The sequence below is a fragment of the Oncorhynchus clarkii genome, chromosome 22 (genome assembly GCF_045791955.1).
Source record: "Oncorhynchus clarkii lewisi isolate Uvic-CL-2024 chromosome 22, UVic_Ocla_1.0, whole genome shotgun sequence".
Lineage (NCBI taxonomy): Eukaryota > Metazoa > Chordata > Actinopteri > Salmoniformes > Salmonidae > Oncorhynchus > Oncorhynchus clarkii.
Genome location: NC_092168.1, coordinates 30,853,616 through 30,879,864, shown reverse-complemented (window position 1 = coordinate 30,879,864; position 26,249 = coordinate 30,853,616). Strand labels below are relative to the sequence as shown.

Sequence of the window (26,249 nt, the reverse complement as noted above, 5' to 3'; positions counted from 1 at the left end):
GCCGCGTTTCATTCCAATTCTCTGGTGCCAATGACTGTAACAAATTGCAAAAATCACTGAAGCTGGAGACTCATATCTCCCTCACTAACTTTAGGCATCAGCTGTCAGAGCAGCTTACAGATCATTGCACCTGTACATAGCCCATCTGTAAATAGCCCACCCAACTACCTCATGCCCATATTGTTATTTGTATTTTTTTGCTCCTTTGCACCCCAGTGTCTCTACTTGCACATTAATCTTCTACACATCTATCACTCCAGTGTTTAATTGCTCAATTGTAATTATTTCTCCACTACGGCCTATTTATTGCCTTACCTCCCTAATCTTACTTCATTTGCACACACTGTATATATACTTATGTATTTTGTTATTGACTGTATCTTTGTTTATTCCATGTGTAACTCCGTGTTGTTGTTTGTGTTGCACTGCTTTGCTTTATCTTGGCCAGTTTGCAGTTGTAAATGAGAGCTTGTTCTCAACTGGCCTACCTGGTTAAATAAAGGTGAAAAAATAAACATTTATTAATTAATAAACAGAATATTCCTCATTTAAATTCATATGGGTTAAATGGAATAGTAACTGAAAATCTGAATACTGACTCTAGGCCTACACCACTCACATGTAGTGTAATATAATATTAACACCTACTGAATTATGCATTTCTTGCAGTAAAATGATACAATAAATGTTAGTTTTGTCTCTTGAGAAAATTTGAATGTGTTATGACATTGTTCTGCCTCCAGACAGTTTTTCAAACACATGAACACAAATACAAACAGCAATAGTTCCACTGTTTTGGAGTTATTGCGTTTTCTCCCTGGTTCCTAAACCAAACAGACAACTATACCGGTGTTAACTACATTAATAATGCATTCATGCTATCTATGTAAGACATGATTCTGGTGAGCACTACAATATTTAGTCATGACAGACGAGAAGCTGCATGGATCTAACTATAGTTGACAAACAAATGGCCAACCAAATCTCAGAAATTATAGGCACAAACGTGTCTAAATTAGGGGTGAAAGTAGCTAGTAGGCTATACGGTCCAGTACGGAGTATCAGCAAAATAAACTATCATGGTGGATTGAATTGCACAGGTAGCCTACTTTTTAAAGTGATTTCTTTGACAATCAGATGAAAACATCATCACACAACACCAATGATATGTTTTATTGAGCCTGTGCAGACCGTGGAAAACAGTAAACAGAAGAGGATGTTTACATGCCACAGATTACCGTCTAAGATCAGCATATCCCAGGCATCTTATACGGGATTCTCATAACCGGGATACAAGCTTTTTCAGATTATTGTAAACGGAATATGACGTTTATATGCATCAACTCAAAAACAGAATACTTGAGTATCCCGAATAATAACAGGATATTGGTGTGCATGTAAATGTCGTCAGTGTTAAAAAGACGTAGGCCTATTTGGTAATTGTAAAACAACTGAAAAACATTTTTAAGAGTGCTTTCTAAAAGCTCTACTTCCTTATGATTAGGCATGCTAATTACTTATTCAAATGACGTACAAAAAAAAATAACATCAAATAAAACCTTGACTGAGTGCTTAACTTAAATCCATGAATCAACTATCAGTAAATACAGATTCAATCAATCCACGTCTATAAAAATAATAGCTCGTCATCCTCCTCGGGAACCTACATCAGAACCACTTAGACAGCCATTTCACAGCCATTCCTCCTACTTTGGGAATTATTCCTGGAAGGAACAAGGCAGCTGCAGTCCCAACAGTATCCAGAGCTGTGCTCATAAATGAGGGGTTTTTCTCTTCCTCTTGTGCCTTCGCACCCTTAAGGGCATCTATCTCTCTTTGCATTTGGTGTGCTCTGTCATCAAACCCTTGCCGGAGAAGGTCCTTCTGCTCCTGAAATTACAAGGTTTGTTTTTACACATCACGGACTGTGTCATTAAAACAAAACACATACACACAGTTAATCTTACCGCTAGAGTTACTGTAGTTTTAAAGAGTACTTCTCAATGTTTGTGGTTTTTTTATTCCTACCTTCAGTCTGGCCTGTAGAACTCTATCATGCTCTGCTATGGCATTTCTGCTGTCTCTCTCCATCCTCTCCATCAGCTGGTTCACATTCTCCTCATACGTCCTCTGCTGGTCCGCTCTCAACCTCTCCTGGACAACCAGCTGCTCCTCCATGGCTCGATTCTCCCGCTCAGATGCCTCCCTTTTTGCTTGCTCCGCTGCAGAGAAAGATGGACAGAGTATGTGTGCGAGAGAGTGAGATAAAGAGGTAAGCCTCCATTTGGTGGTCATTAGAATGTTGTTGCCAGGTCATGGAGTGCATATTCATGGTGACCTATATCACCTTCTGCTCTCTGCTCAGCTTCAGTGAGGGACTGGTCTGCTGACAGGATGGCCTCACCAATGCTGGCCTTCCTTCCCAAGTACTCCTTCAGTACCTCTTCAGCCTGGAACCACCACACATAATATTTAACTTCCAACATCACATCAGTGCATTCATAACTCCTTTGACCAGCATCCACAAAATATAATAATTACATAATATCCTAAAATAGCACCACCTCCCCAACATACCTTCACCCCTCTGCCTCCCTCAGATCTGTATTCGCTGGTGGCCAGTTTCAGGTCGTTGCAGTACTCTTTGTATCCTCCAGGGGTCATGTAGGAGCCATCCCTTATTTTCTCCTCCAGGGGGGCAAAGATGCATTGGATTTTGGACTCGCATGCCTTCTGGGACTCCTTGTAGTTCCTCTCACAGATCTTCTCATACTCCTCTTGAAGCACTTTCTATTTTTGTGTTTGAGAGGTTGGTTCAGAATGTACCAGAACAAACCAGAATGTTTTGGTTCAGTTGAGGTAATACATGGTGAATGTGCCCTTGAGTAAGGCACTTAACCCTAATTGCTGCTGTAAGTCGCTCTGGATAAGTGTGTCTGCTAAAGGACTAAAATGTACATGTAAATGTAGCATAAAGGGGTAGCTCACCCAAATGACAGATTATCCTCATCTTGTTAAATACATGCATCACTGAATTGAGTATTGAATATAGAATCTACATTCCCATACCATGAGCTCCAACTGGTACTTCTGGTCCTCGTCTTTGAAGGAGTTGTTGATGAATATGGCCACAGCCTCCTTCTCCATGACAGCATGCACTTCAGACAGCTCCTCTTGGGTCTCTGTGGGGTAGGCCACCCAGTCAGCCATGCCCTTCTGGTAGTGGCCCCTGGCCCTCTCGATGGCACTGGAGTTCTCAATTTGGGCCAGCGCCAACACAGCATTGTCCAGGCAGGGGATCTGCCCGCTCCGGATGGCAGACACATACGTCTCTGCCAGGTTTCCCAGCACTGCAGGAGAGGGCAGGAAATCAGCATATCTGGTAGATGTGGTAGTGATGGTGGTAGTACTGTGGTGGTCAGTGGTGCTTGTATAGAAGTAAAGTAAGTAGTAGAATTAGTAGTAATTTAAGTACTAATGGTGTTGCTAGTTGTACTGGTCATGGTACTTGTAGTAATCGTAATTATAATAATAGAGGAAGTGGAAATAGTAGCAGCAGTAGTTTAGTTGTATTATCAAACATCATGACCCACTTTCATAACTGCTTTCCATCCTCAATATCAGGGTTGTAATACTCACGTCTGCCGGTAACTTTCAGGCCCTGTTTCAGGGTCTTGGTCTTGGCCTCATTGAAGACGTGGTCACAGAACTCCTTGGCTTGCTCCACGAAGGCGGGCTCCAGGTCAGCGTCGGTCAGCTCCTCCATACGTCTCATTTTGTCTCCGCTGGCTGGCCTCTCAAACACAAAGCACCAGCGAGGAGAGAAATAGTTCCGCAGGCAACTACGAGGCAGATTGTATGCCTGATCTTTATTACTATGACCTTTGTAAATGAAAGGAAAAGTACATCAATAATGAATTAATTGTTTAACCGTGACATTTTTTGTGGAAGAAAAGCATTTCATATTTTTATATCCAATGTGTCTTTTGTAAAAGTATTGTCAACATTGGTAAATTCAATCTAACCATAGTTTATATTCAGAGATTAAGTTAGCTGTGCTAGCTGGTGTTCTCTTCACCTGTTCTCAGTTTAAGAGCGTTCTCCAGGTACTCATTGGCTGTGATGGGTCTCCCATCAACCTCCAGGGTCAGGGTGAAATCTCTGACTGTCCACACAAAGGAAGGAAAGTAACGCAGGTACTCTGAAGATTCCTCCCCGTCTCGCTGGTTGGACTTCACCTTGATGTGCTCTGTCAGTTCTGTCACATAGCTGTAGAAGGCGGTGTTGAGGACAAAATGAAACCAGATTTACTAACATACAATATAGTGCTGAGCGATTAGTGCTTTTTGAGGTCGGTTCAGTTGTTGGGGATGAAATGAACCCAGACATACAACACTACACTATATTTCTTTATAGGCCTGCTGAAGGATACTGTAGTTTCTCCAGGGCGTTGTTGTCGATGGTTCCCATGCTGTTGTACACCAGAGTACTGCTGAGCAGGACAGCCAGGGAAAAGATCCAGTTGTCATTCTTCTCATCACCCTGCAGACACAACAGAAGGAACACATTGGTACTCTGTTCATACTAGAGTGAAATTAAGTCAGTAACTAAATGTCTACTCCATACGCCGTTTTATGGGCTCCCTACCTAAATAAAGGTCAAAGCTGGAATCCTTAATTGAAACATTAACCAAGCCCCACCATGCCTCAGTTTTGGTTAAAAAAAAAAAAGCTAACAAAAAAAGAGCTGAGGGATGGGCCTGAAGAAATGTAACCACTCAAATTCATAGAGCTATGGGTGCAATGACTCACTATCTGTGACATCATAATTGTAGTTAACCATGATTTTAAACAGTGTTTAATTACATTTACAAACATTGGAGTAAAACAAGCGTATAACTAAGCTCATGGGTCATTATTTATTTGTTACACTCTTTAGAATCAATTGGTATACATCATACATTTATAAGTCAGACATTACATACAGATGATGACATCAGCTATCAGTACTAGACACAGTTCATTGAGATAACATGGGATTTTACCCATAGCAATGTTATATTCTGTCATCTAAACAATCTGAGCCATAATGGGGCGGCAGGGTAGCCTAGTGGTTAGAGTGTTGGACTAGTAACCGGAAGGTTGCAAGTTCAAACCCCCGAGCTGACAAGGTACAAATCTGTCGTTCTGCCCCTGAACAGGCAGTTAACCCACTGTTCCTAGGCCGTCATTGAAAATAAGAATTTGTTCTTAACTGACTTGCCTAGTTAAATAAAGGTAAAAAATAAAAAAATAAAAAAATAAAAGGTTTTTGACAGAGAGTGAACTTTGACCTCCTACCTTCTCCACGTCCCCCAGCCCCTCTGTATCCAGCAGCACCAGGGTGTGGTCTCTTTTTTCAGGGTGAGGCACACACCACATCCAGATGCCCTTAGTTTTGGACTGGATGGTGGCTCCCAGGGCAAAACCTTGAGGACAGAGGATAAAAACGGTTCTTAGGACGGAATCTGTAAAGAGGCAGCAGGATGTAAAGTGTTAACTCAAGCCTGCTGGTTTTCAGATGAACCTGTTTGTCTAGTTATACTGCATACCATACTGACAGACTGAAAGTGAAACTAACAGCCAGTGCAAAACGGCACCCTGATCTACACAACCCACCCAGAACAAATGTGGTTGGAACAAAATGTGTTTTTGATGTTTGCTCTGCTGTCTGGTTATACGTTATGGTGTAAAACAAAGAGAAACTGTAGTTTCCACAATGCAATAACAGGATGTGTCGAATTTCCAATTTTGGAGAGAATTAAACATCAAAGCATAATGTGGTCAGAACAGGACAAATCTGTACTTTGGTGCAGCATATCTGTCTCTAACTCTGAATGACAAATGCAGTACATAAGTTAACACTTTCTGTTTCACATTTCTATTACCCTATCTTTATGAGAAATAATTATCTTATACATAATCATTCCTTATCCATATAACAGTGTTGAGGTCATGCATATTGTTATGTACATTGAACAAAAATACATGAAACAATTTCAAAGTTTTTACTGAGTTACAGTCCAAAGAAGGAAATCAGAAAATATAACATAAAAAAATAGGGGGGGTGGATCAGAAAACCAGTCAGTATCTGGTGTGACCATCATTTGCCTCATGCAGCGTGACATATCTCCTTCGCATAGACTTGATCAGGCTGTTGATTGTGGTCTGAGGAATGTTGTCCCACTCCTCTTCAATGGCTGTGCAAAGTCGCTGGATATTGGTGGGAACTGGAACACGATGTCGAACACGTCGATCCAGAGCATCCCAAAAATTCTCAATGAGTGACATGTCTGGTGACTATGCAGAACTGGGACATTTTCAGGAGTTGTGTACAGATCCTTGCGACATGGGGCTGTGCATTATAATGCGGAAACATGAGGTGATGGTGGCGGATGAATGGCACTACAATGGGCCTCAGGATCTCGTCACCAGTAGCTAATGCCTGGCCATACCATAACGCCATTGAAGGTGAGCATTTGCCCACTGAAGTCGGTTAAGACATCGAACTGCAGTCAGGACAAGATCATGGCGAGGACGACGAGCACGCAGATGAGCTTCCTTGAGACGGTTTCTGACCGTTTGTGCAGAAAATCTTCGGTTGAGCAAATCCACAGTTTCATCTGCTGCCCGGGTGGCTGGTTTCAGACGATCCCGCTGGTGAAGAAGCCAAATATATAAACTCAGCAAAAAAAGAAAATGTCCTCTCACTGTCAACTGCATTTATTTTCAGCAAACTTAACATGTGTAAATATTTGTATGAACTTAACAAAATTCAACAACTTAGACATAAACTGAACAAGTTCCACAGACATGTGACTTACATAAATATAATAATGTGTCCCTGAACAAAGGGGGGGTCAAAATCAAAAGTAACAGTCAGTATCAGGTGTGGCCACCAGCTGCATTAAGTACTGCAGTGCATCTCCTCCTCTTGGACTGTACCAGATTTGCCAGTTCTTTCTGTGAGATGTTACCCCACTCTTCCACCAAGGCACCTGCAAGTTCCCGGACATTTCTGGGGGGAATGGCCCTAGCCCTCACCCTCTGATCCAACAGGTCCCAGACGTGCGCAATGGGATTGAGATCCGGGCTCTTCGCTGGCCATGGCAGAACACTGACATTCCTGTCTTGCAGGAAATCACGCACAGAACGAGCAGTATGGCTGGTGGCATTGTCATGCTGGAGGGTCATGTCAGGATGAGCCTGCAGGAGGGAGGAGGATATCTTCTCTGTAACACACAGTGTTGACATTGCCTGCAATGACAACAAACTCAGTCCGATGATGCTGTGACACACCGCCCCAGACCATGACGGACCCTCCACACCCAAATCGATCCCGCTCCAGAGTACAGGCCTCGGTGTAACGCTCATTCCTTCGACTATAAACACAAATCCGACCATCACCCCTGGTGAGACAAAACCGCGAATCGTCAGTGAAGAGCACTTTTTGCCAGACCTGTCTGGTACTGCGACGGTGGGTTTGTGCCCATAGGCGTCATTGTTGCCGGTGATGTCTGGTGGGACTTGCCTAAAAACAGGTACAAGCCCTCAGTCCAGCCTCTCTCAGCCTATTGTTGACAGTCTGAGCAATGATGGAGGGATTGTGCGTTCCTGGTGTAACTTGGGCAGTTGTTGTTGCCATCCTATACCTGTGCCGCAGGTGTGATGTTCGGATGTACCGATCCTGTGCAGGGGTTGTTACACGTGGTCTGCCACTGTGAGGACGATCAGCTATCCGTCCTGTCTCCCTGTAGCACTGTCTTCGGAGTCTCACAGTATGGACATTGCAATTTATTGCCCTGGCCACATCTGCAGTCCTCATTCCTCCTTGCAGCATTCCTAAGGCATGTTCACAGAGATGAGCAGGGACCCTGGGCATCTTTCTTTTTGTGTTTTTCAGAGTCAGTAGAAAGGCCTCTTTAGTGTCCTAAATTTTCATAACTGTGACCTTAATTGCCTACCGTCTGTAAGCTGTTAATGTCTTAATGACCGTTCCACAGGTGCATGTTCATTAATTGTTCATGGTTCATTGAACAAGCATGGGAAACCGTGTTTAAACGCTTTACAATGAAGATCTGTGAAGTTATTTGGATTTTTATGAATTATCTTTGAAAGACAGGGTCCTGAAAAAGGGACGTTTCTTTTTTTGCTGAGTTTAGGTCTAGCATGGTTATGCGTAGTCTGTGTTGTGAGGTCGGTTGGATGTACTGTCAAAATGATGTTGGAGGTGGCTTATGGTATTGAAGTTAACATTCAATTCTCTGGCAACAGCTCGGGTGGACAATTTTGAAGTCAGCATGCCAATTGCACTTTCCCACAAAACTTGAGACATCTGTGGTATTGTGTTGTGAGACAGAACTGAACATTTTAGAGTGGCTTTTTATTGTCCCCAGCACAAGGCGCACCGGTGTAATGATCATGCAGTTTAATCAGCTTCTTGATATGCCACACCTGTAAGGTGGATGGATTATCGTGGCAAAGGAGAAATACTCACTAACAGGGATGTAAGCAAATTTGTGCACAGCATTTCAGAGAAATAAGCTTTTTGTGTATGTATAAATTGTCTAGGATCTTTTATTGTAGGCTCATGAAACGTGATCGGAACATAGATTCAAAAAATGCTTTAGTGGATGTGCTTACCTTTCCTCTCCCCAGCCAGCTTGTTCATGAGGTAGGACTTGCCGGTGCGGTACAGACCGACCACCGACACCACTACCACATGCTGGTCAATCTGGTCCAGGATGCCCAGTGCACTGCGGACCACACGCAGCTTCCCATCATTGTCGTTCTCTATCAGACATACTGGTTCCTTCATGGATACTGTCTGGCCTGCCATGATGCTGTCCTATAGAAACACTGGCAAGGACACGTATAATGACTTTTGATTGAGTAGGACACTGTGTGTGTGTGTGTGTGTGTGTGTGTGTGTGTGTGTGTTGTGTGTGTGTGTGTGTGTACAGTAAAAGTCAAAAGTTTGGACATACCTACTCATTCAAGGGTTTTTCTTTATTTTTCCTATTTTCTACATTGTATAATAATAGTGAAGACATCAACACTTTGAAATAACACACATGGAATCATGTAGTAACCAAAAAAGTGTTAAACAATTTATTTATTTTATATTTGAGATTCTTCAAAGTAGCCACACTGCCTTGATGACAGCTTTGCACACTCTTGGCATTCTCTCAACCAGCTTAAACTTAAATGCTTTTCCAACAGTCTTGAAGGAGTTCCTACATATGCTGAGCACTTGTTGGCTTCTTTTCCTTCACTCTGCGGTCCAAATCATCCCAAACCATCTCAATTGGGTTGATGTCGGGTGATTGTGGAGTCCAGGTCATCTGATGCAGCACTCCATCACCCTCCTTCTTGGTCAAATAGCCCTTACATGGTAGAGAGTAGAGGTTGACCGATTAATCAGAATGGCCAATTAATTAGGGCCGATTTCAAGTTTTCATAACAATTGGAAATCGGTATTTTTGGTATTTTTTGGTATTTTTGCCGATTTGCCGATTTTTAAAATGTATTATTAAAAAATATATATTATTTATATTTTTTATATATACACCTTTATTTAACTAGGCAAGTCAGTTAAGAACACATTCTTATTTTCAATGACGGCCTAGGAACGGTGGGTTGCATATAATCTGACTGAGCGGTGGTAGGCAGAAGCAGGCGCGTAAACATTAATTCAAACAGCTCTTTCGTGCGTTTTGCCAGCAGCTCTTCATTGTGCGTCAAGCATTGCGCTGTTTATAACTTCAAGCCTATCAACTCCCGAGATGAGGCTGGTGTTACCGAAGTGAAATGGCTAGCTAGTTAGCGCGCGCTAACTAGAAGGACGGAATCTATACTGTTACACCTATAAGAACATCCAATAGTCAAATGTTAATGAAATACAAATGGTATAGAGGGAAATAGTCCTATAATTCCTATAATAACTACAACCTAAAACTTCTTAACTGGGAATATTGAAGACTCATGTTAAAAGGAACCACCAGCTTTCATATGTTCTCATGTTCTGAGCAAGGAACTGAAACGTTAGCTTTCTTACATAGCACATATTGCACTTTTACTTTCTTCTCCAACACTTTGTTTTTGCATTATTTAAACCAAATTGAACATGTGTAATTATTTACTTGAGGCTAAATTGGTTTTATTGATGTATTATATTAAGTTAAAATAAGTGTTCATTCAGTATTGTTGTAGATGTCATTATTACAAATAAAATAAAAAAATTGGTTGATTAATTTGAAAAATCATAATCGGTCGACCTCTAGTAGAGAGGTGAACATTCAATTCCCAACATCCACTAAAGCATTGGGGTCGTAACCAAAAGGTTGCTGGACTGAGCTGACAAGGTAAAAATCTGTTGTTCTGCACCTGAACAAGGCAGTTAACCCACTGTTCCCCGGTAGGCCATCATTGTAAATGAGAACGTGTTCTTAACTGACTTGCCCAGTTAAATAAAGGTTACATTTAAACATATACACTGCTCAAAAAAATAAAGGGAACACTTAAACAACACAATGTAACTCCAAGTCAATCACACTTCTGTGAAATCAAACTGTCCACTTAGGATGCAACACTGATTGACAATACATTTCACATGCTGTTGTGCAAATGGAATAGACAACAGGTGGAAATTATAGGCAATTAGCAAGACACCCCCAATAAAGGAGTAGTTCTGCAGGTGGTGACCACAGACCACTTCTCAGTTCCTATGCTTCCTGGCTGATGTTTTGGTCACTTTTGAATGCTGGCGGTGCTTTCACTCTAGTGGTCGCATGAGACTACAACCCACACAAGTGGCTCAGGTAGTGCAGCTCATCCAGGATGGCACAGCGAGCTGTGGCAATAAGGTTTGCTGTGTCTGTCAGCGTAGTGTCCAGAGCATGGAGGCACTACCAGGAGACAGGCCAGTACATCAGGAGATGTGGAGGAGGCCGTAAGAGGGCAACAACCCAGCAGCAGGACCGCTACCTCCGCCTTTGTGCAAGGAGGAGCAGGAGGAGCACTGCCAGAGCCCTGCAAAATGACCTCCAGCAGGCCACAAATGTGCATGTGTCTGCTCAAACGGTCAGAAACAGACTCCATGAGGGTGGTATGAGGGCCCGACGTCCACAGGTGGGGGTTGTGCTTACAGCCCAACACCGTGCAGGACGTTTGGCATTTGCCAGAGAACACAAAGATTGGCAAATTCGCCACTGGCGCCCTGTGCTCTTCACAGATGAAAGCAGGTTCACACTGAGCACATGTGACAGACGTGACAGAGTCTGGAGACGCAGTGGAGAACGTTCTGCTGCCTGCAACATCCTCTAGCATGACCGGTTTGGTGGTGGGTCAGTCATGGTGTGGGGTGGCATTTCTTGGGGGGGCCGCAAAGGCCTCCATGTGCTCGCCAGAGGTAGCCTGACTGCCATTAGGTACCGAGATGAGATCCTCAGACCCCTTGTGAGACCATATGCTGGTGCGGTTGGCCCTGGGTTCCTCCTAATGCAAGACAATGCTAGACCTCATGTGGCTGGAGTGTGTCAGCAGTTCCTGCAAGAGCAAGGCATTGATGCTATGGACTGGCCCGCCCGTTCCCCAGACCTGAATCCAATTGAGCACATCTGGGACATCATGTATCGCTTCATCCACCAACGCCACGTTGCACAACAGACTGTCCAGGAGTTGGCGGATGCTTTAGTCCAGGTCTGGGAGGAGATCTCTCAGGAGACCATCCGCCACCTCATCAGGAGCATTCCCAGGCGTTGTAGGAAGGTCATACAGGCACGTGGAGGCCACACACACTACTGAGCCTCATTTGGACTTGTTTTAAGGACATTACATCAAAGTTGGATCAGCCTGTGGTGTGCTTTTCCACTTTAATTTTGAGTGTGACTCCAAATCTAGACCTCCATGGGTTGATAAATTTGATTTCCATTGATAATTTTTGTGTGATTTTGTTGTCAGCACATTCAACTATGTAAAGAAAAACATTTTTAATAAGCATATTCCATTCATTCAGATCTAGGATGTGTTATTTTAGTGTTCCCTTTATTTTTTTGAGCAGTGTATACATACATATACATATATATATATATATACATATACATATACATATACATATACATATACATATATATATATATATATATATTTTAAATACACAGTCTGAAGGTGTGATGGGTCATTGTCCTGTTAGAAAACAAATTATTGATAGTCCCGCTAAGTGCAAAGCAGATGGGATGGTGTATCGCTGCAGAATGCTGTGGTAGCCATGCTGGTTATTGTGCCTTGGAATTCTAAATAAATCACTGACAGTGTTACCAGCAAAGCACCCCCACACCATCACACCTCCTCCTGCATGCTTCACGGTGGGACCTACACATGCGGAGATTGTCTGTTCACCTACTCTGCGTCTCACAAAGACACGGCGGTTGGAACAAAAAATCTCACATTTGGACTCATCAGACCAAATTACAGATTTCCACCAGTCTAATGTCCATTGCTCGTGTTTCTTGGCTCAAGCAAGTCTCTTCTTATTATTGGTGTCCTTTAGTAGTGGTTTCTTTGCAGCAATTCGACAATGAAGCTCCGATTCACGCAGTCTCCTCTAAACAGTTGATGTTGAGATGTGTCTGTCACTTGATTTCTGTGAAACATTTATTTAGGCTACAATTTCAGAGGCTGGTAACTCCAATGAATTTATCATCTTTAGCAGAGGTAACTCTGGGTCTTCCTTTCCTGTGGCGGTCCTCATGAGAGCCAGTTTCATCATAGCGCTTGATGGTTTTTGAGACTGCACTTGAAGAAAATGTAAAAGTTCTTGAAATTTTCCATACTGACTGACCTTTATGTCTTAATGTAATGATGGACTGTCATTTCTCTTTGCTTATTTGAGCTGTTCTTGCCATAATATCGAATTTGCCTTTTTACCAAATAGTGCTATATTCTGCATACCACCCCAACCTTGTCACAACACAACTGATTGACTCAAATGCATTAAGGAAAGAAATTCCACAAATTAACTTTTAACAAGGCACACCTGTTTATTGAAATGCATTCAAGGTGACTACCTCATGAAGCTGGTTGAGAGAATGCCAAGAGTGCAAAGCTGTCGTCAAAGCAAAGGGTGGCTACTTTGAAGAATCTCAAATATAAAATATATTTAGATTTGTTTAACACTTTTTTGGTTACTACATGATTCCATATGTGTTATTTTATAGTTTTGATGTCTTCACTATTATTCTACCATGTAGAAAATAGTACAATTAAAGAAAAACCTTGGAATGAGTAGGTGTGTCCAAACTCTTAACTGGTACTGTATGTGTGTCATAAAAATAATAACAGCAGACAACATGAAAAGTACGTTCAAATTTAAAGACATGAGAGGAGTCTTCCACTCTCTGATTCGTTGAGGCTACTCCATGAATTGTTCTGTGTGCTTGGATGTACAGGCGTGGTTATCCAATCAATTAATTGACCGCAAATGTTTTGTTGTAAAAAAAGTAGTTTTTCACCAGCCAACATTAAACAAGTCGTTTTGCAAATCAATAGCTATATATCACATAGTAAAAAAGCCCACATTTAGAAGTGAAAGAGAATTTAGGCTTACCTCGGCAACACTGTACGGTACAGCGAGGTTGTTGTTCAGTCTGTTGTCCGCGTTTGCACGGCAAAAGAGATCGGTTGTGATATTGAAACTGAAACTCTTACGTTAACAGTTAAGCTTCCGGGAAAGCACGAAGTCCACGAAGTCTTTCACTTTCTGTATCTGCAGACAAATAGGTACCACTAGTTACTACAGCCACAACGTCGTAGACCTAGCCTATTTATATAATTTCCCTTCTTAAAATGTGATTTTAAACCTAACCTTGACACTGCTAACATTACCCCTAACCTTAAATTAAGACCAAAAAGCTATTTGTTTTGTTTTCATTCATTTTTATGATTACAGGCCATTTGGACTTTGTGGCTGTGGGAACTAGTTGAAACCCCCTTGAAATAGATCCTCGAGATTGCGACATCCTCTGCAATTTTAGTTGGTTTGGAGCAGGCTTTTGGAGAGGTCGTTTATGTGAGTAGGCTACTATCGACTAATGCTTTTCCATAGCATGAAAACAGTTACATGTTTGAAGACAAATTTCGTAATGAAATTGAAGCTAAAATTGGACAATATTTTAACTTCACTTTTAATTTTGTATGCATATGGCTCAGCTGTTCAATTATGCAGATCTTAATAATATTTTTTACATAGCCTATGCAGTAGTCCTAGTCTATATCATATTCACATAATTCATCTGAACTATATTTAATTCATAATTGTATTATAGATTGAATATTTCTGGGAGCTGTAGGCTAATCATCCTGTGAAGTCACACCATGGATTCCCCAATGTGCCTGGTCGAAAACGCAGACGGCGAGCTTCATGTAGTTCCTGGGGCCATCAAGTACCTGATGGGACTGAAGCAGCAAGTCGTAGTGGTGGCGGTGGTCGGGCTGTACCGCACCGGCAAGTCCTACCTCATGAACAAGCTGGCTGGAAAGAGAAAAGGTGAGACAGAGACTGACTGATGCTGAGAGACATATCTGAATTCACAAACTGGTTTGGGTTTAATCTGTGCCTCAATAGACAATTCCTAATTTTTTGCATCTGTACATTTATTTCAGAAGAAAAAGTCTATTCAATTTTTTCGTCTGAAAACGGTCTTTGGGATATTGATTTAGGTTTTGCCCTGGGAGCCACCATCCAGTCCAAAACTAAGGGAATCTGGATGTGGTGTGTGCCTCACCCTGAAAAAAGAGACCACACCCTGGTGCTGCTGGATACAGAGGGGCTGGGGGACGTGGAGAAGGTGAGAGGTCAAAGTTCAGTCTCTTTACAATTCACATTAGTAATCCCGCACAGTGAACAAATATCGAAACTCACAAGCACTACATTACCAAAAGTATGTAGCCACCTGTTCGTCTAACTGCTATGCCTTATCTTGGCCAGGTCGCAGTTGTAAATGAGAACTTGTTCTCAACTAGCCTACCTGGTTAAATAAAGGTGAAATAAATAAAAATAACATCTCATTCCAAAATCATGGGTAAACTGGGCCTTCCCCAAACTGTTACCACAAAGTTGGAAGCACAGAATTGTTTAGATTGTCATTGTATGCTGTAGTGTTAAGATTTACCTTCACTGGAATTAAGGGGCCTAGCCCAAACGATAAAATACAGCACCAGACCATTCCTACTCCTCCACCAAAATCTACAGTTGGCACAATGCATTTGGGCAGGTAGCGTTCTCCTGGCATCCACCAAACCCAGATTCGTCCATCGGACTGCCAGATGGTAAAACGTGACTCATTCCTCCAGAGAATGTGTTTCCAATGGCAGCAATCTTTACACCCCTCCAGCCGACGCTTGGCATTGCACATGGTGATCTTAGGCTTTTGTGCTACTGCTTGGCCATGGAAACCCATTTCATGAAGCTCCCAATGAACAGTACTTGTGCTGACGTTGCTTCCAGAGGCAGTTTGAAACTCGGTAGTGAGTGTTGCAACCGAGGACAGATGTTTTTATGCGCTACGAGCGTCAGCCCTCAGCGGTCCCGTTCTGTGAGCTTGTGTGCCCCTACCACTTCACGGCTGAGCCGTTGTGTTGTTGCTCCTAAACATTTCCACTCCACAATAACAGCACTAACAGTTCACCGGAGCAGCCCTAGCAGGGCAGAAATTAGATGAACTGACTTGTTGGAAAGGTGGCATCCTATGATGGTGCCACATTGAAAGTCGCTGAGCTCTTCAGTAAGGCCAATCTCTTGCCTTTGTCTATGGAGATTGCATGGCTTGGTGCTCGATTTTATACACCTGTCAGCAACAGGTTTGATTAAATAGCCGAACCCACTAATTTGAAGTGGTGTCCACATACTTTTGTAGATATAGTGTATTTGAAATTATTTAATTTCATTTAGCCGTATCACCAGTAGGCATGTTGCTGTTGTCATACTTGTTTCAGGGAGATTCTAAGAATGATGCCTGGATCTTCTCCTTGGCCATTCTGTTAAGCAGTACTCTGGTCTACAACAGTCGAGGGACCATCGACAATCAAGCCGTGGAGAACCTCCAGTATCCTTTAAACCAATATCTATTTCCCCATGGCAATCCTCCCCTGTTTCCTCTCCTGTTGACTTTAACAGGCGTACATATCACATGGTTAGGGGATATTTCCCCCAACCGGGCCATTTCTTGGAACTCCCTCTCATATTGAAAGTGAAAGTGCTGTACATTTGTATATCTATTGGATGCTGAACAAAATGTCCTTACAGACCCGGAGCATTATATTGTGTTACTGACAGTGTTAATTATGTGTTTGCAGAATGTTTAACACACTGTACTTTGTTGGATCAATTCACTTAGGGGTTACTCAGTGCATGTGGACACAGTCCATTCAATAAGGACCTGAAACAGCTCATATGCTATAACTGTTGTATAGCAAGTCCTTGTACAACTGTAGCAGGCACATGTCAATGCAGATGCACATGATTTAAAAAAAAACTTTGGTAGCTTTTATCAGTCAATCCTCAACCGGCCCTAAAGATATGTGAGTGAGCTGACAGAGCGGATCAAGGTGAATTCTTCCAGTGCAGCTTCATCCTCTCACGATGACGAGGAAGGAGGGGACGCCCAGTTTGTGCAGTTCTTTCCGAATTTTGTGTGGACCATCAGAGATTTCACTCTACTACTCGAGATCGACGGTAGAAACGTCACCGAAGATGAGTATCTGGAGCATTCCCTGGAACTCAGAAAAGGTGACATTAGCACTAGCCACCACCCCAATGATCAACTGTGCACAATGTCTCTACATAGAATAGTGCACCATTAACAATTACACAGTTGGAATAATCATTATCTCACAAAGAGCATAAGGGTTGTGAAACAAGATGATTGATATTGGCTCTGCCTGTCAAAATGACCTATTATAAAATCATTCCTATGAAAATGTAATGTAGGATTATACTCATAATCAAACAGACACATAAACCAAATGATTTTATCCAGTTGGTTTATTGGACATAAGGTATTCTGCCTCATGTTAATTTAAGCATATCTCTGTATATGCTTGTCTGTTAATGACTGTGTGTTTGGATGGTGAACTCTTAAGGGCCGGAACCCCAGACACAGATTAGGCCTCTAGACGAGATTCTCCACTGAACACACGTTTGTGTGCAGGACAAGGCCTAGTCTGTGTCTGGGAAACCAGCCCTAAAAATAGATTAATGTCAACTGTAATGGTGAATGCTGACTATCATTCAGGTGGGGGTAAAAAGAACCTGATGTACAACCTCCCACGAGAGTGCATCCGGAACTACTTCCCCTCGCGCAAGTGCTTTGTATTCCCCACTCCTACAACTCCTGCCAACATGCCCCATCTGGATTCCATGGACGAGGCTGACCTCTGTGGAAGCTTCCGAAAGGTTGCAGACACTTTCTGCCGCTTCATTTTCCAGGAGAGCCGTACAAAAACTGTCAAAGGGGGACACAAAGTAACCGGGAGAAGTAAGTCAAATATCAGCAGATTTTGCACATATGCATTGAATGTAGCCTATGTTATTTTACCACCAAATGTATACAATTATATTTTTCTTCCCGCCTCTATCTGATTGCAGTGCTCGGCCACTTGGTTAAAACCTATGTGGAGACCATAGCCAAAGGCTCTGTGCCCTGTCTGGAGAATGCGGTGCTGGCCATGGCTCAAATTGAGAATCAGGCTGCTGTGGATGAGGGCCAGGCGGTATACCAGAGCGGCATGGAGGAGGTGAAGGCCTTATTCCCTGTAGACATGGGTCAGATTTCAGCTCATCACCTCCGCTCAGACCACCAGGCCACGCAGGCTTTCATGAAACGATCCTTCAAAGACGAAAATGGGGATTTCTTGAAAGCGTTGGCGGTAAGGGTCATCATTTCCGATCTGTGCTTGATACAAACACTACCTTAGTTCTTAACTCTGTCAAGGACCACTTTTTTTTACAAATGCTTCCCTAAAACAGTCTTGACTCCTGCAGGTGGCCATTGCAAAGCACTACGCTGACCTTCTCATCCAGAACGAGGATGCCTCAGAGAAGAAGTGTGTAGCTCTTCTGGAGAAGCTGTCTGCTCCGATGGCCCAGAAGATTAAGGAAGGGATCTATGCCACACCTGGAGGATATGAGCTTTACTGCAGTCACCATGACAACATGGTGGCACAGTACCGGGCCGAGCCTGATAAAGGAGTTAGGGTAAGAATCCTTGCTAGGGCTGAAACATTCATAAAAAAATCCATATTAGACACTGGAGCTGTTCTCATCTTTCAGGCCGATCCACTTAGTTTCAATTTCGTAGATGGATTATCAACCTCTTATGATTAGCTTCCATGTTAGCTTCCATCTGCAGCATCATACCAGAAACAGATTTTTTTTTTTTTTTATTTTTTTTTTTACCTTTATTTAGCCAGGCAAGTCAGTTAAGAACAAATTCTTATTTTCAATGACGACCTGGGAACAGTGGGTTAACTGCCTGTTCAGGGGCAGAACGACAGATTTGTACCTTGTCAGCTCGGGGGTTTGAACTCGCAACCTTCCGGTTACTAGTCCAACGCTCTAACCACTAGGCTACCCTGCCGCCCCAAATTGCCATCAACCAATGATAAAACATGTAGCCTTTGGGGGTGTTTTCTACAGGCTGAGGAGATTCTTGAGCAGTTCCTGAGGGAGAAGACTCTAGAGAAGAATTCCATCCTGCAAGCTGACAAAAAATTGACCGAAAATGAGAAAAAGATCCACGGTAAGTCCAAAATATAGCATTGGGATGTTATTATCTGGTTGCATTCAGTTCTGGTTGGAGTGACTTCTCACAATAAATTGGTGATAATCTTGCATGAAGTCAACATAGATCTGGGATGTTTGAAAGAGTAATCTAAAAGTTATGGCCTACTCCAGAACATGGAAAAGATCAGGAGTCTGTTGACTCCATATGAGAGAGAACATGAGTAGTCCAGAAGCTAGAGTGTTTTCCTACCTCAACTCTTCCTTTGGACCATGCAGAGGAGAAGGAGAGATCAGCTGTGCTGGAGCAGGAGAAGAAGGCTGCTGAAGAGAAACGGTTGGAGATGGAGCGCACCATGGAGGACAATCGCAGAAGCAAAGATGAGAAGTTGAAGCAGATGGAAGAGAAGATGAAGGAGGAGATGAAGCAACAGGAACGGGACTTCCACAGGGCCTTGGAGTGCAAGATGCAGGAGCAGAAGGATCTGCTGGAGAAGGGCCACAAGGAGAAGGCTGACTTAATGAGACAGGAGATAGAGGAGTTCAAGAAGAGCAACAAACCTGAGAAGGAAGGAGGTGGTTTCCTTGAGTCTACAGTCATGCCTGTTCTTCGACTTGGAATGGACGCTGCCAACATTTTACTTCAATATAAGCTCATGAAGGTAGCTTTTAGGAAGTAAAAACATTGTGTATTATTTGAGCAGGTCACAGATAGACACATTTCTTAATTTTCCCCCTTCCACTTTCCTCTTCCATGTTAGCGGTAATGCTGCAATTAGTTGGTTGTAGTTTTGGGTAGGGCAGACATTTCCATATGTTTTTGTTAGCTGCATGTGTGACATAACTCCACCAGTCCTATTTATGATATCTTTTGCGAAGATGATACTTTTTTGTTTTTGATCAATTAGTATATTTGAGCGTAACCACAATTTGTTGTATAATTTGTTCTGTCTTTTCTGGTGGATTAAATATAAATTGCAACCAACTTTCTATGGCTTTTTTTAAAAATAGTTACAGTGCATTGCGAAAGTATTCGGCCCCCTTGAACTTTGCAACCTTTTGCCACATTTCAGGCTTCAAACATAAAGATATAAAACTATTTTTTTGTGAAGAATCAACAACAAGTGGGACACAATCATGAAGTGGAACGACATTTATTGGATATTTCAAACTTTTTTAACAAATCAAAAACTGAAAAATTGGGCGTGCAAAAGTTTTTTATAGCCAAGATACCTAACCTACATGACGAACAACAGATATGTATAGTGGATCACAAGGTTAAGATTTGTATGAAAGATACCTATAATACACAGCAGACAGTATCTGTTGTGTTAACAGTTTTCATTGCATAGAGACCAGTGTCTGGCCCTCCGACTCCAAACTGGAACCATCTCTCCCTGGTACCATATATAACAGCAACATTAACTCATGCTCTGTAATGCTTTTGTAAAGTTTTTTCACCCAAAATACATTGTAAATCTCTCCTTTCAGTGTTATCTCCCAGAGGCCCATTCTCAGTAGAACACACACACAATAGTTAATAGAATACTCAATTCTGTTGCATAAAACAACCATTTGATGTGATAAAATTATTATTATAACATAATCTTGCAATTCTGCCACCATACCGTCTATTTCCTTTGTTAGTATGGGCTCTTTTGACCTAAATTGCTTTTGTTTTAGAGATGAGTACTGAATTTCATGGCCTCTAAAGGCCGCACATTTAAAATTGTCCCATACAATAAGGGGATTTGCTGTGCCTGTGTTATGTCTGAAAAATTTAGTTATAAATTCCTCTGTCCTAGTTTTTTAAAAAGTTAGCATCCAATAGGTTTTGATTAAATGTTAAATATCCTCGTCCATGTGGAAATTCAGTAAGAGTAATGTATATGCCAATTATCTGATGGTCCGACCGCATTCTATCCCCTATCAACACTTTTTAAACTGTTGGTGCCAACGAGAATAACATAAGAAAAAGTCGAGACGACTATCTTGATTAAGCCTCCGCCATATACACTACAGTTGAAGTCGGAAGTTTACATACACCTCAGCCAAATACATTTAAACTCAGTTTTTCACAATTCCTGACATTTAATCCTAGTAAACATTCCCTGGCTTAGGTCAGTTAGGATCACCATTTTATTTTAAGAATGTGAAATGTCACAAAAGTAGAAGAGAGAATGATTTATTTCACCTTTTATCACATCACTTTCATCACATTCCCAGTGGGCCAGAAGTTTACATACACTCAATTAGTATTTGGTAGCATTCCCTCTAAATTGTTTAACTTGGGTCAAACGTTTCGGGTAATCTTCCACAAGCTTCCCACAATAAGTTGGGTGAATTTTGGCCCATTCCTCCTGACAGAGCTGGTGTAATTGAGTCAGGTTTGTAGGACTCCTTGTTCGCACATGCATTTTCAGTTCTGCCCACAAATTTTCTATAGGATTGACGTCAGGGCTTTGTGATGGCCACTCCAATACCTTGACTTTGTTGTCCTTAAGACATTTTGCCACAACTTTGGAAGTATGCTTGGGGTCAATGTCGTAACTTCCTGACTGATGTCTTGAGATGTTGCTTCAATATATCCACATAATGTTCCATCCTCATGATGAATTCTTCGGCTTGCAAGCCTCCCCCTTTTCCTCCAAACATAACGATGGTCATTATGGCCAAACAGTTCTATTTTTGTTTCATCAGATCTGAGGACATTTGATTCCAAAAAGTATGATATTTGTCCCAAAGTGCAGTTGCAAACCGTAGTCTGTTTTTTTATGGCTGTTTTAGAGCAGTGGCTTCTTCCTTGCTGAGCGGCCTTTCAGGTTATGTCGATATAGGACTCATTTTACTGTGGATATAGATAATTTTGTACCTGTTTCCTCCAGCATCTTCACAAGGTCCTTTGCTGTTGTTCTGGGATTGATTTGCACTTTTCGCACCAAAGTACGTTCATTTCTAGGAGACAGAACGCGTATCCTTCCTGAGCAGTATAACGGCTGCATGGTCCCATGGTATTTATACTTGCGTACTATTGTTTGTACAGATGAATGTGGTACCTTCAGGCGTTTAGAAATTGCTCCAAAGAATGAACCAGACTTGTGGAGGTCTACAATTTATTTTCTGAGGTCTTGGCTGATTTCTTTGGATTTTCCCATGATGTCAAGCAAAGAGGCCCTGAGTTTGAAGGTAGGCCTCAAAATACATCCACAGGTACACCTACAATTGACTCAAATTATGTCAATTAACTTATCAGAAGCTTTGAAAGCCATCAAATCATTTTCTGTAACTTTCCAAGCTGTTTAAAAAGGCACAGTCAACTTCGTGTATGTAAACTTCTGACCCACTGGAATTGTAATACAGTGAATTATAAGTGAAATGATCTGTCTTTAAACAATTTTTGGAAAAATTATTTGCTTCATGCACAAAGTAGATGTCCTAATCGACTTGCCAAAACTATAGTTTGTTAACAAGAAATTTGAGGAATGTTTGAAAAAACTAGTTTTAATGACTCCAACCTAAGTGTATGTACACTACTGACTTCAACTGTATATCTTACTAGGTCCGGAGATTTAAGCCTCCATATATCCACTAATTCTAATATATCCATGCCATTCACGTTTCCTGAAGAGCATGAAATTGATAGTTTGTAGTGTGGTTTCCTTTCTTGTCCATTGAGGTATTTAAAACAGTATATTAATCTCCCACCATAATAATATAATATTGTATTGCTTGTAGGGTTGATCATTTATTATCTATCTTTTCAAAGAAGTGTGGATCATAATTATTTGGTCCGTAAAGGTTAATGAGCCATATCAGTTTATGGTCCAATAACGTATTTAAAATCATCCATCTACCTTGCGGACCTGTTTGGACAATTTGCACATTCGGATCAAAATTACTGTTATTTAATATCATCACCCCTTTCGCGTTTCTTTGCCCATAGGAGAATTATACCCCCCCCCCCCCCCCAGTCCTTTTTCCACACAACTTCATCTGAAATTGTTGAATGAGTAAACAATAGATATGATATTCCTTCTCTTTGAGCCAGGTAAATATTTTTCTGATTTTATTCTTGTGGCATAGATCCCTTCCTTATTCTTCTGCTAAGCCATTACAATTATAACTGGCTATACTTATTTCACCATTCACCATAATCAGACACACGTTTCAAATCTATTCATCAAAATATATGTTTGTAGATTTACCATTAAAATGTACCATAGGGATTGAGTGTCCATATAGCTGTACCATGGTATTTGCATTGCTACTAAGTAACCCTCCAATTGTTCTCCACTATTCCACCCACTAAAGCCCATCCCTAGTTGGGTTGTCATCCCAGTGACCGGCAGACCACCCCCGTCCCCCCGGATCCCTAGGCCCCCCGAGAGGCCAGGATCCATCCTTTGAAAAAAGCACACAGTGCCACCCACTGAACAGAAGCAGATCAACCGGTAAAAGCATTTCCAATGCTCTCACCTCAATCTGCTTTATATTTATCCATTAAAAATATATGTATTCAAAAATCTTGCGCATCTTAATTTCCATCATTAACAATTCATATGTGTAATAATGTCGTCAGTTCATGCAAAGGATTGTTACCCATAACCAGGATTGCCATTGCATTACATTACATTTTTGTCAAGCAATTATTTTAGCAAACAAATATTGTGATTCATCCTATATTGTCCCTAACATCCTTACACCCTTGCAACAGATGTGGGATACACACACACACACACACACACACACACACACACACACACACACACACACACACACACACACACACACACACACACACACACACACACACACACTTCCCCCACAATGCTCAACGGTTGTTACATCCTAGAGCCCAACTCAAAAAAGGAGCTGATTTACGAATGCATATACAGTTACAGTTGCTTGAGAAAGCATGCAAGATTGAGCAGAAATTTGAGATTTGACTAACCAGAAAAATTGTGTATTACTTGAGCATGTACACATTTGTTTGCTTTATCTATCAATGTAAAGCGGAAAGTAAAGTTGATAGCCATGCTTAGTATCAGTATAAGCTTTATATGCAAGAGCAATGTATTATTTTTCTCATACAGTATATGTATTTACAGATTTTGGTGAAATTATCACTGTACTAGTATAGCACTTAAATCTAGAGGCTTTAATGAAAACATTTCTAGACTATAACTAAGACTTTTCTTTAATCATAATATACACTGAACAAAATTATAAACGCAACAATTTCAAAGATTTTACTGAATTACATATAAGGAAATCAATCAACTGAAATAAATTCATTAGCCCTAATCTATGGATTTAATATGACTGGGAATGCAGATCTGCATCTGTTGGTCACAGATACCTTTTTAAAAAGTTAGGCTGTGGACCAGATAACCAGTTAGTATCTGGTGTGATCACCATTTGCCTCATGCAGTGGAACACATCTCCTTCTCATGGAGTTGATCAGGCCGTTGATTGTGGCCTGTGGAATGTTGTCTCACTCCTCTTCAATGGCTATGTGAAGTTGCTGGATATTGACGGGAACGGGAACACGGTGTCGTACTTGTCGATCCAGAGCATACCAAATGTGCTTACTGGGTTACATGTCTGGTGAGTATGCAGGCCATGGAAGAACTGGGACAATTTCAGCTTCCAAGAATTGTGTACAGATCCTTGTGACATGGGGCCATGCAATATCATGCTGAAACATGAGGTGATGACGGCAGATGAATGGCACAACAATGGGCCTCAGGATCTCGTCACGGTGTCTCTGTGCATTCAACTTTTCATCGATAAAATGCAATTGTTTTTTTTGTCCGTAGCTTGTGCCCGTACATACCATAACCCCACCGTCAGCATGCCAATTGCACACTCCCTCAAAACTTCAGACATCTGTGGCATTGTGTTGTGACAAAACTGCACGTTTGAGTGGCCTATTGTCCACAGCATAAGGTACATCTCTGTAATGATCATGATGTTTAATCAGCTTCTTGATATGCCACACCTGTCAGGTGGATGGATTATCTTGGCAAAGGAGAAATGCTCACTAACAGGGATGTAAACAAATTTGTGCACAAAATTTGAGAGAAATAAGCTTTCTTTGCATATGGAAAATGTCTGGTGTCTTATATTTCAGCTCATGAAATATGGGACCAACACTTTACATGTTGCATTTCTATTTTTGTTCAGTATACTTTTCATGGTCTTATACTCTTTGAGAACATTGTCTATTGAAGCTAAATATAATTCATTTGGATATTATATAATATGAAAAATTCATCTCTGAAGTTGCACTGTGTATAAAATGCATATCAGTTTATAAATAAATATATTGATTTGAATCCACTTTGAATATTTTTGTGTTTAAGTAAGTAGTAATCGTCTGTTACTGACTCGCATCTGGAAAACCCCATTTATGCCTTCGTGGCCTGATGCACCTGTAAGGCGTCTAGGTGTAGCAGGTAAGACAGAGTCAGGCGCAGGACACAGAGATGAGTAATTCATGTAACTTTACTCAAAACAACAAATATTCCAAGAAGGAAAATAATCAAGCTCACAAATACAGACCAACGAACAAACACGCACAAAACTATGGGGGAACCAGAGGGTTAAATAAGGAACATATAATTATGGGAATGGAAACCAGGTGTGTACAATGAAGACAAAACAAATGGAAAATGAAAAGTGGATCGGTGGCGGCTAGAAAACCGGTGACGCCGACCGCCGAACGAACAAGGAGAGGGACGAACTTCGTAGGAAGTCGTGACAGCACCTCTTTTTATTTGTATTTTTTAAATGTTTATTATTGAATATTAAAACATACAATCTACCTGAAGTGAAGCCGCTCAACATTTACATTACATTCAGTCATCTAACAGACTCCCTTCCACAGCGACCCACAAAATCAGCCAGGGTCAACGCCCTGCCCAAGGTCACGTCGACAGATCTTCCACCAAGTCAAAACGGGGATGCAAACCAGCGACATATCGGCCACCGGCTCATGCTCCCAACCGCCAGGCAACCAACCCTCCAAGATTTCCCCATTCCCCGATAGCTGCCCCTCAAGCATCCGATACCCCACTGAAAAAAAACTTGCCCTCCATTTTATATTTCATATTTTTTAACTATATCCTCTCTAACTACTAGATTGTAGTAACTGAGGGAGGTGAACACAGTAGTCTTTGAGATGATACAGCTTGCAGTGACTCAACCCACTCAAGTGGGGACTGCATGGAAGAGCACTAGTAAGCTAGTGACTCAGCCCTCATAACAGGGTCAAAGGCAGAGAATCTCAGTGGAGAGAGGGGAACTGGGCAGGCAGAGACAACAAGGGCGGTTCTTCGCTCCAGTGCCTTTCTGTTCATCCTCGCACCCCTGGGCCAGACGACACTCAATCATAGGACCAAGTGAAGAGATGAGTTTTCAGTAAAGACTTA

At 41.7% G+C, this 26,249-nt stretch overlaps 2 protein-coding genes across 3 annotated transcripts; one reads left to right on the top strand and one right to left on the bottom strand.

The window, feature by feature from the left end:
* Nucleotides 1-1,158: 1,158 nt before the first annotated feature.
* LOC139380761 (guanylate-binding protein 1-like) lies at nt 1,159-13,825 on the bottom strand. The gene is made up of 11 exons (XM_071123767.1): nt 13,645-13,825; nt 8,682-8,897; nt 5,340-5,467; nt 4,433-4,542; nt 4,079-4,269; nt 3,640-3,882; nt 3,070-3,350; nt 2,578-2,790; nt 2,348-2,450; nt 2,029-2,222; nt 1,159-1,890 (listed from the first exon to the last, which is right to left on the bottom strand). The coding sequence occupies exons 2-11, from the start codon at nt 8,875-8,877 to the stop codon at nt 1,669-1,671; spliced, it is 1,881 nt and encodes a 626-aa protein (XP_070979868.1). The 5' UTR covers nt 8,878-8,897; nt 13,645-13,825; the 3' UTR covers nt 1,159-1,668.
* On the top strand, nt 13,808-20,823 carry LOC139380763 (guanylate-binding protein 1-like). 2 transcript variants are annotated; one of them, XM_071123770.1, is made up of 10 exons: nt 13,808-14,106; nt 14,363-14,583; nt 14,757-14,884; nt 16,032-16,141; nt 16,613-16,824; nt 17,330-17,572; nt 17,683-17,963; nt 18,079-18,291; nt 18,733-18,835; nt 19,096-20,823. In XM_071123770.1, the coding sequence occupies exons 2-10, from the start codon at nt 14,412-14,414 to the stop codon at nt 19,494-19,496; spliced, it is 1,863 nt and encodes a 620-aa protein (XP_070979871.1). In that variant the 5' UTR covers nt 13,808-14,106; nt 14,363-14,411; the 3' UTR covers nt 19,497-20,823. The 2 variants fall into 2 exon arrangements, with proteins under 2 accessions (XP_070979871.1, XP_070979872.1); XM_071123771.1 differs by having other exon boundaries at nt 14,070-14,106; nt 14,387-14,583; nt 19,096-19,801.
* The last annotated feature ends 5,426 nt before the right edge of the window (nt 20,824-26,249 follow it).

Coding starts and splice junctions, on each gene's coding strand:
- LOC139380763 (XM_071123770.1), top strand. CDS start 14,412: ATGGATTCCCCAATGTGCCTGGTCGAAAACGCAGACGGCGAGCTTCAT. Junction 16,142..16,612: donor CAAGCCGTGGAGAACCTCCA/GTATCCTTTAAA, acceptor CCGGCCCTAAAG/ATATGTGAGTGAGCTGACAG. Junction 17,573..17,682: donor ACACAAAGTAACCGGGAGAA/GTAAGTCAAATA, acceptor ATCTGATTGCAG/TGCTCGGCCACTTGGTTAAA.
- LOC139380761 (XM_071123767.1), bottom strand. CDS start 8,877: ATGGCAGGCCAGACAGTATCCATGAAGGAACCAGTATGTCTGATAGAG. Junction 2,791..3,069: donor AGTACCAGTTGGAGCTCATG/GTATGGGAATGT, acceptor ACACAAAAATAG/AAAGTGCTTCAAGAGGAGTA. Junction 2,451..2,577: donor AGGGAGGCAGAGGGGTGAAG/GTATGTTGGGGA, acceptor TGGTGGTTCCAG/GCTGAAGAGGTACTGAAGGA.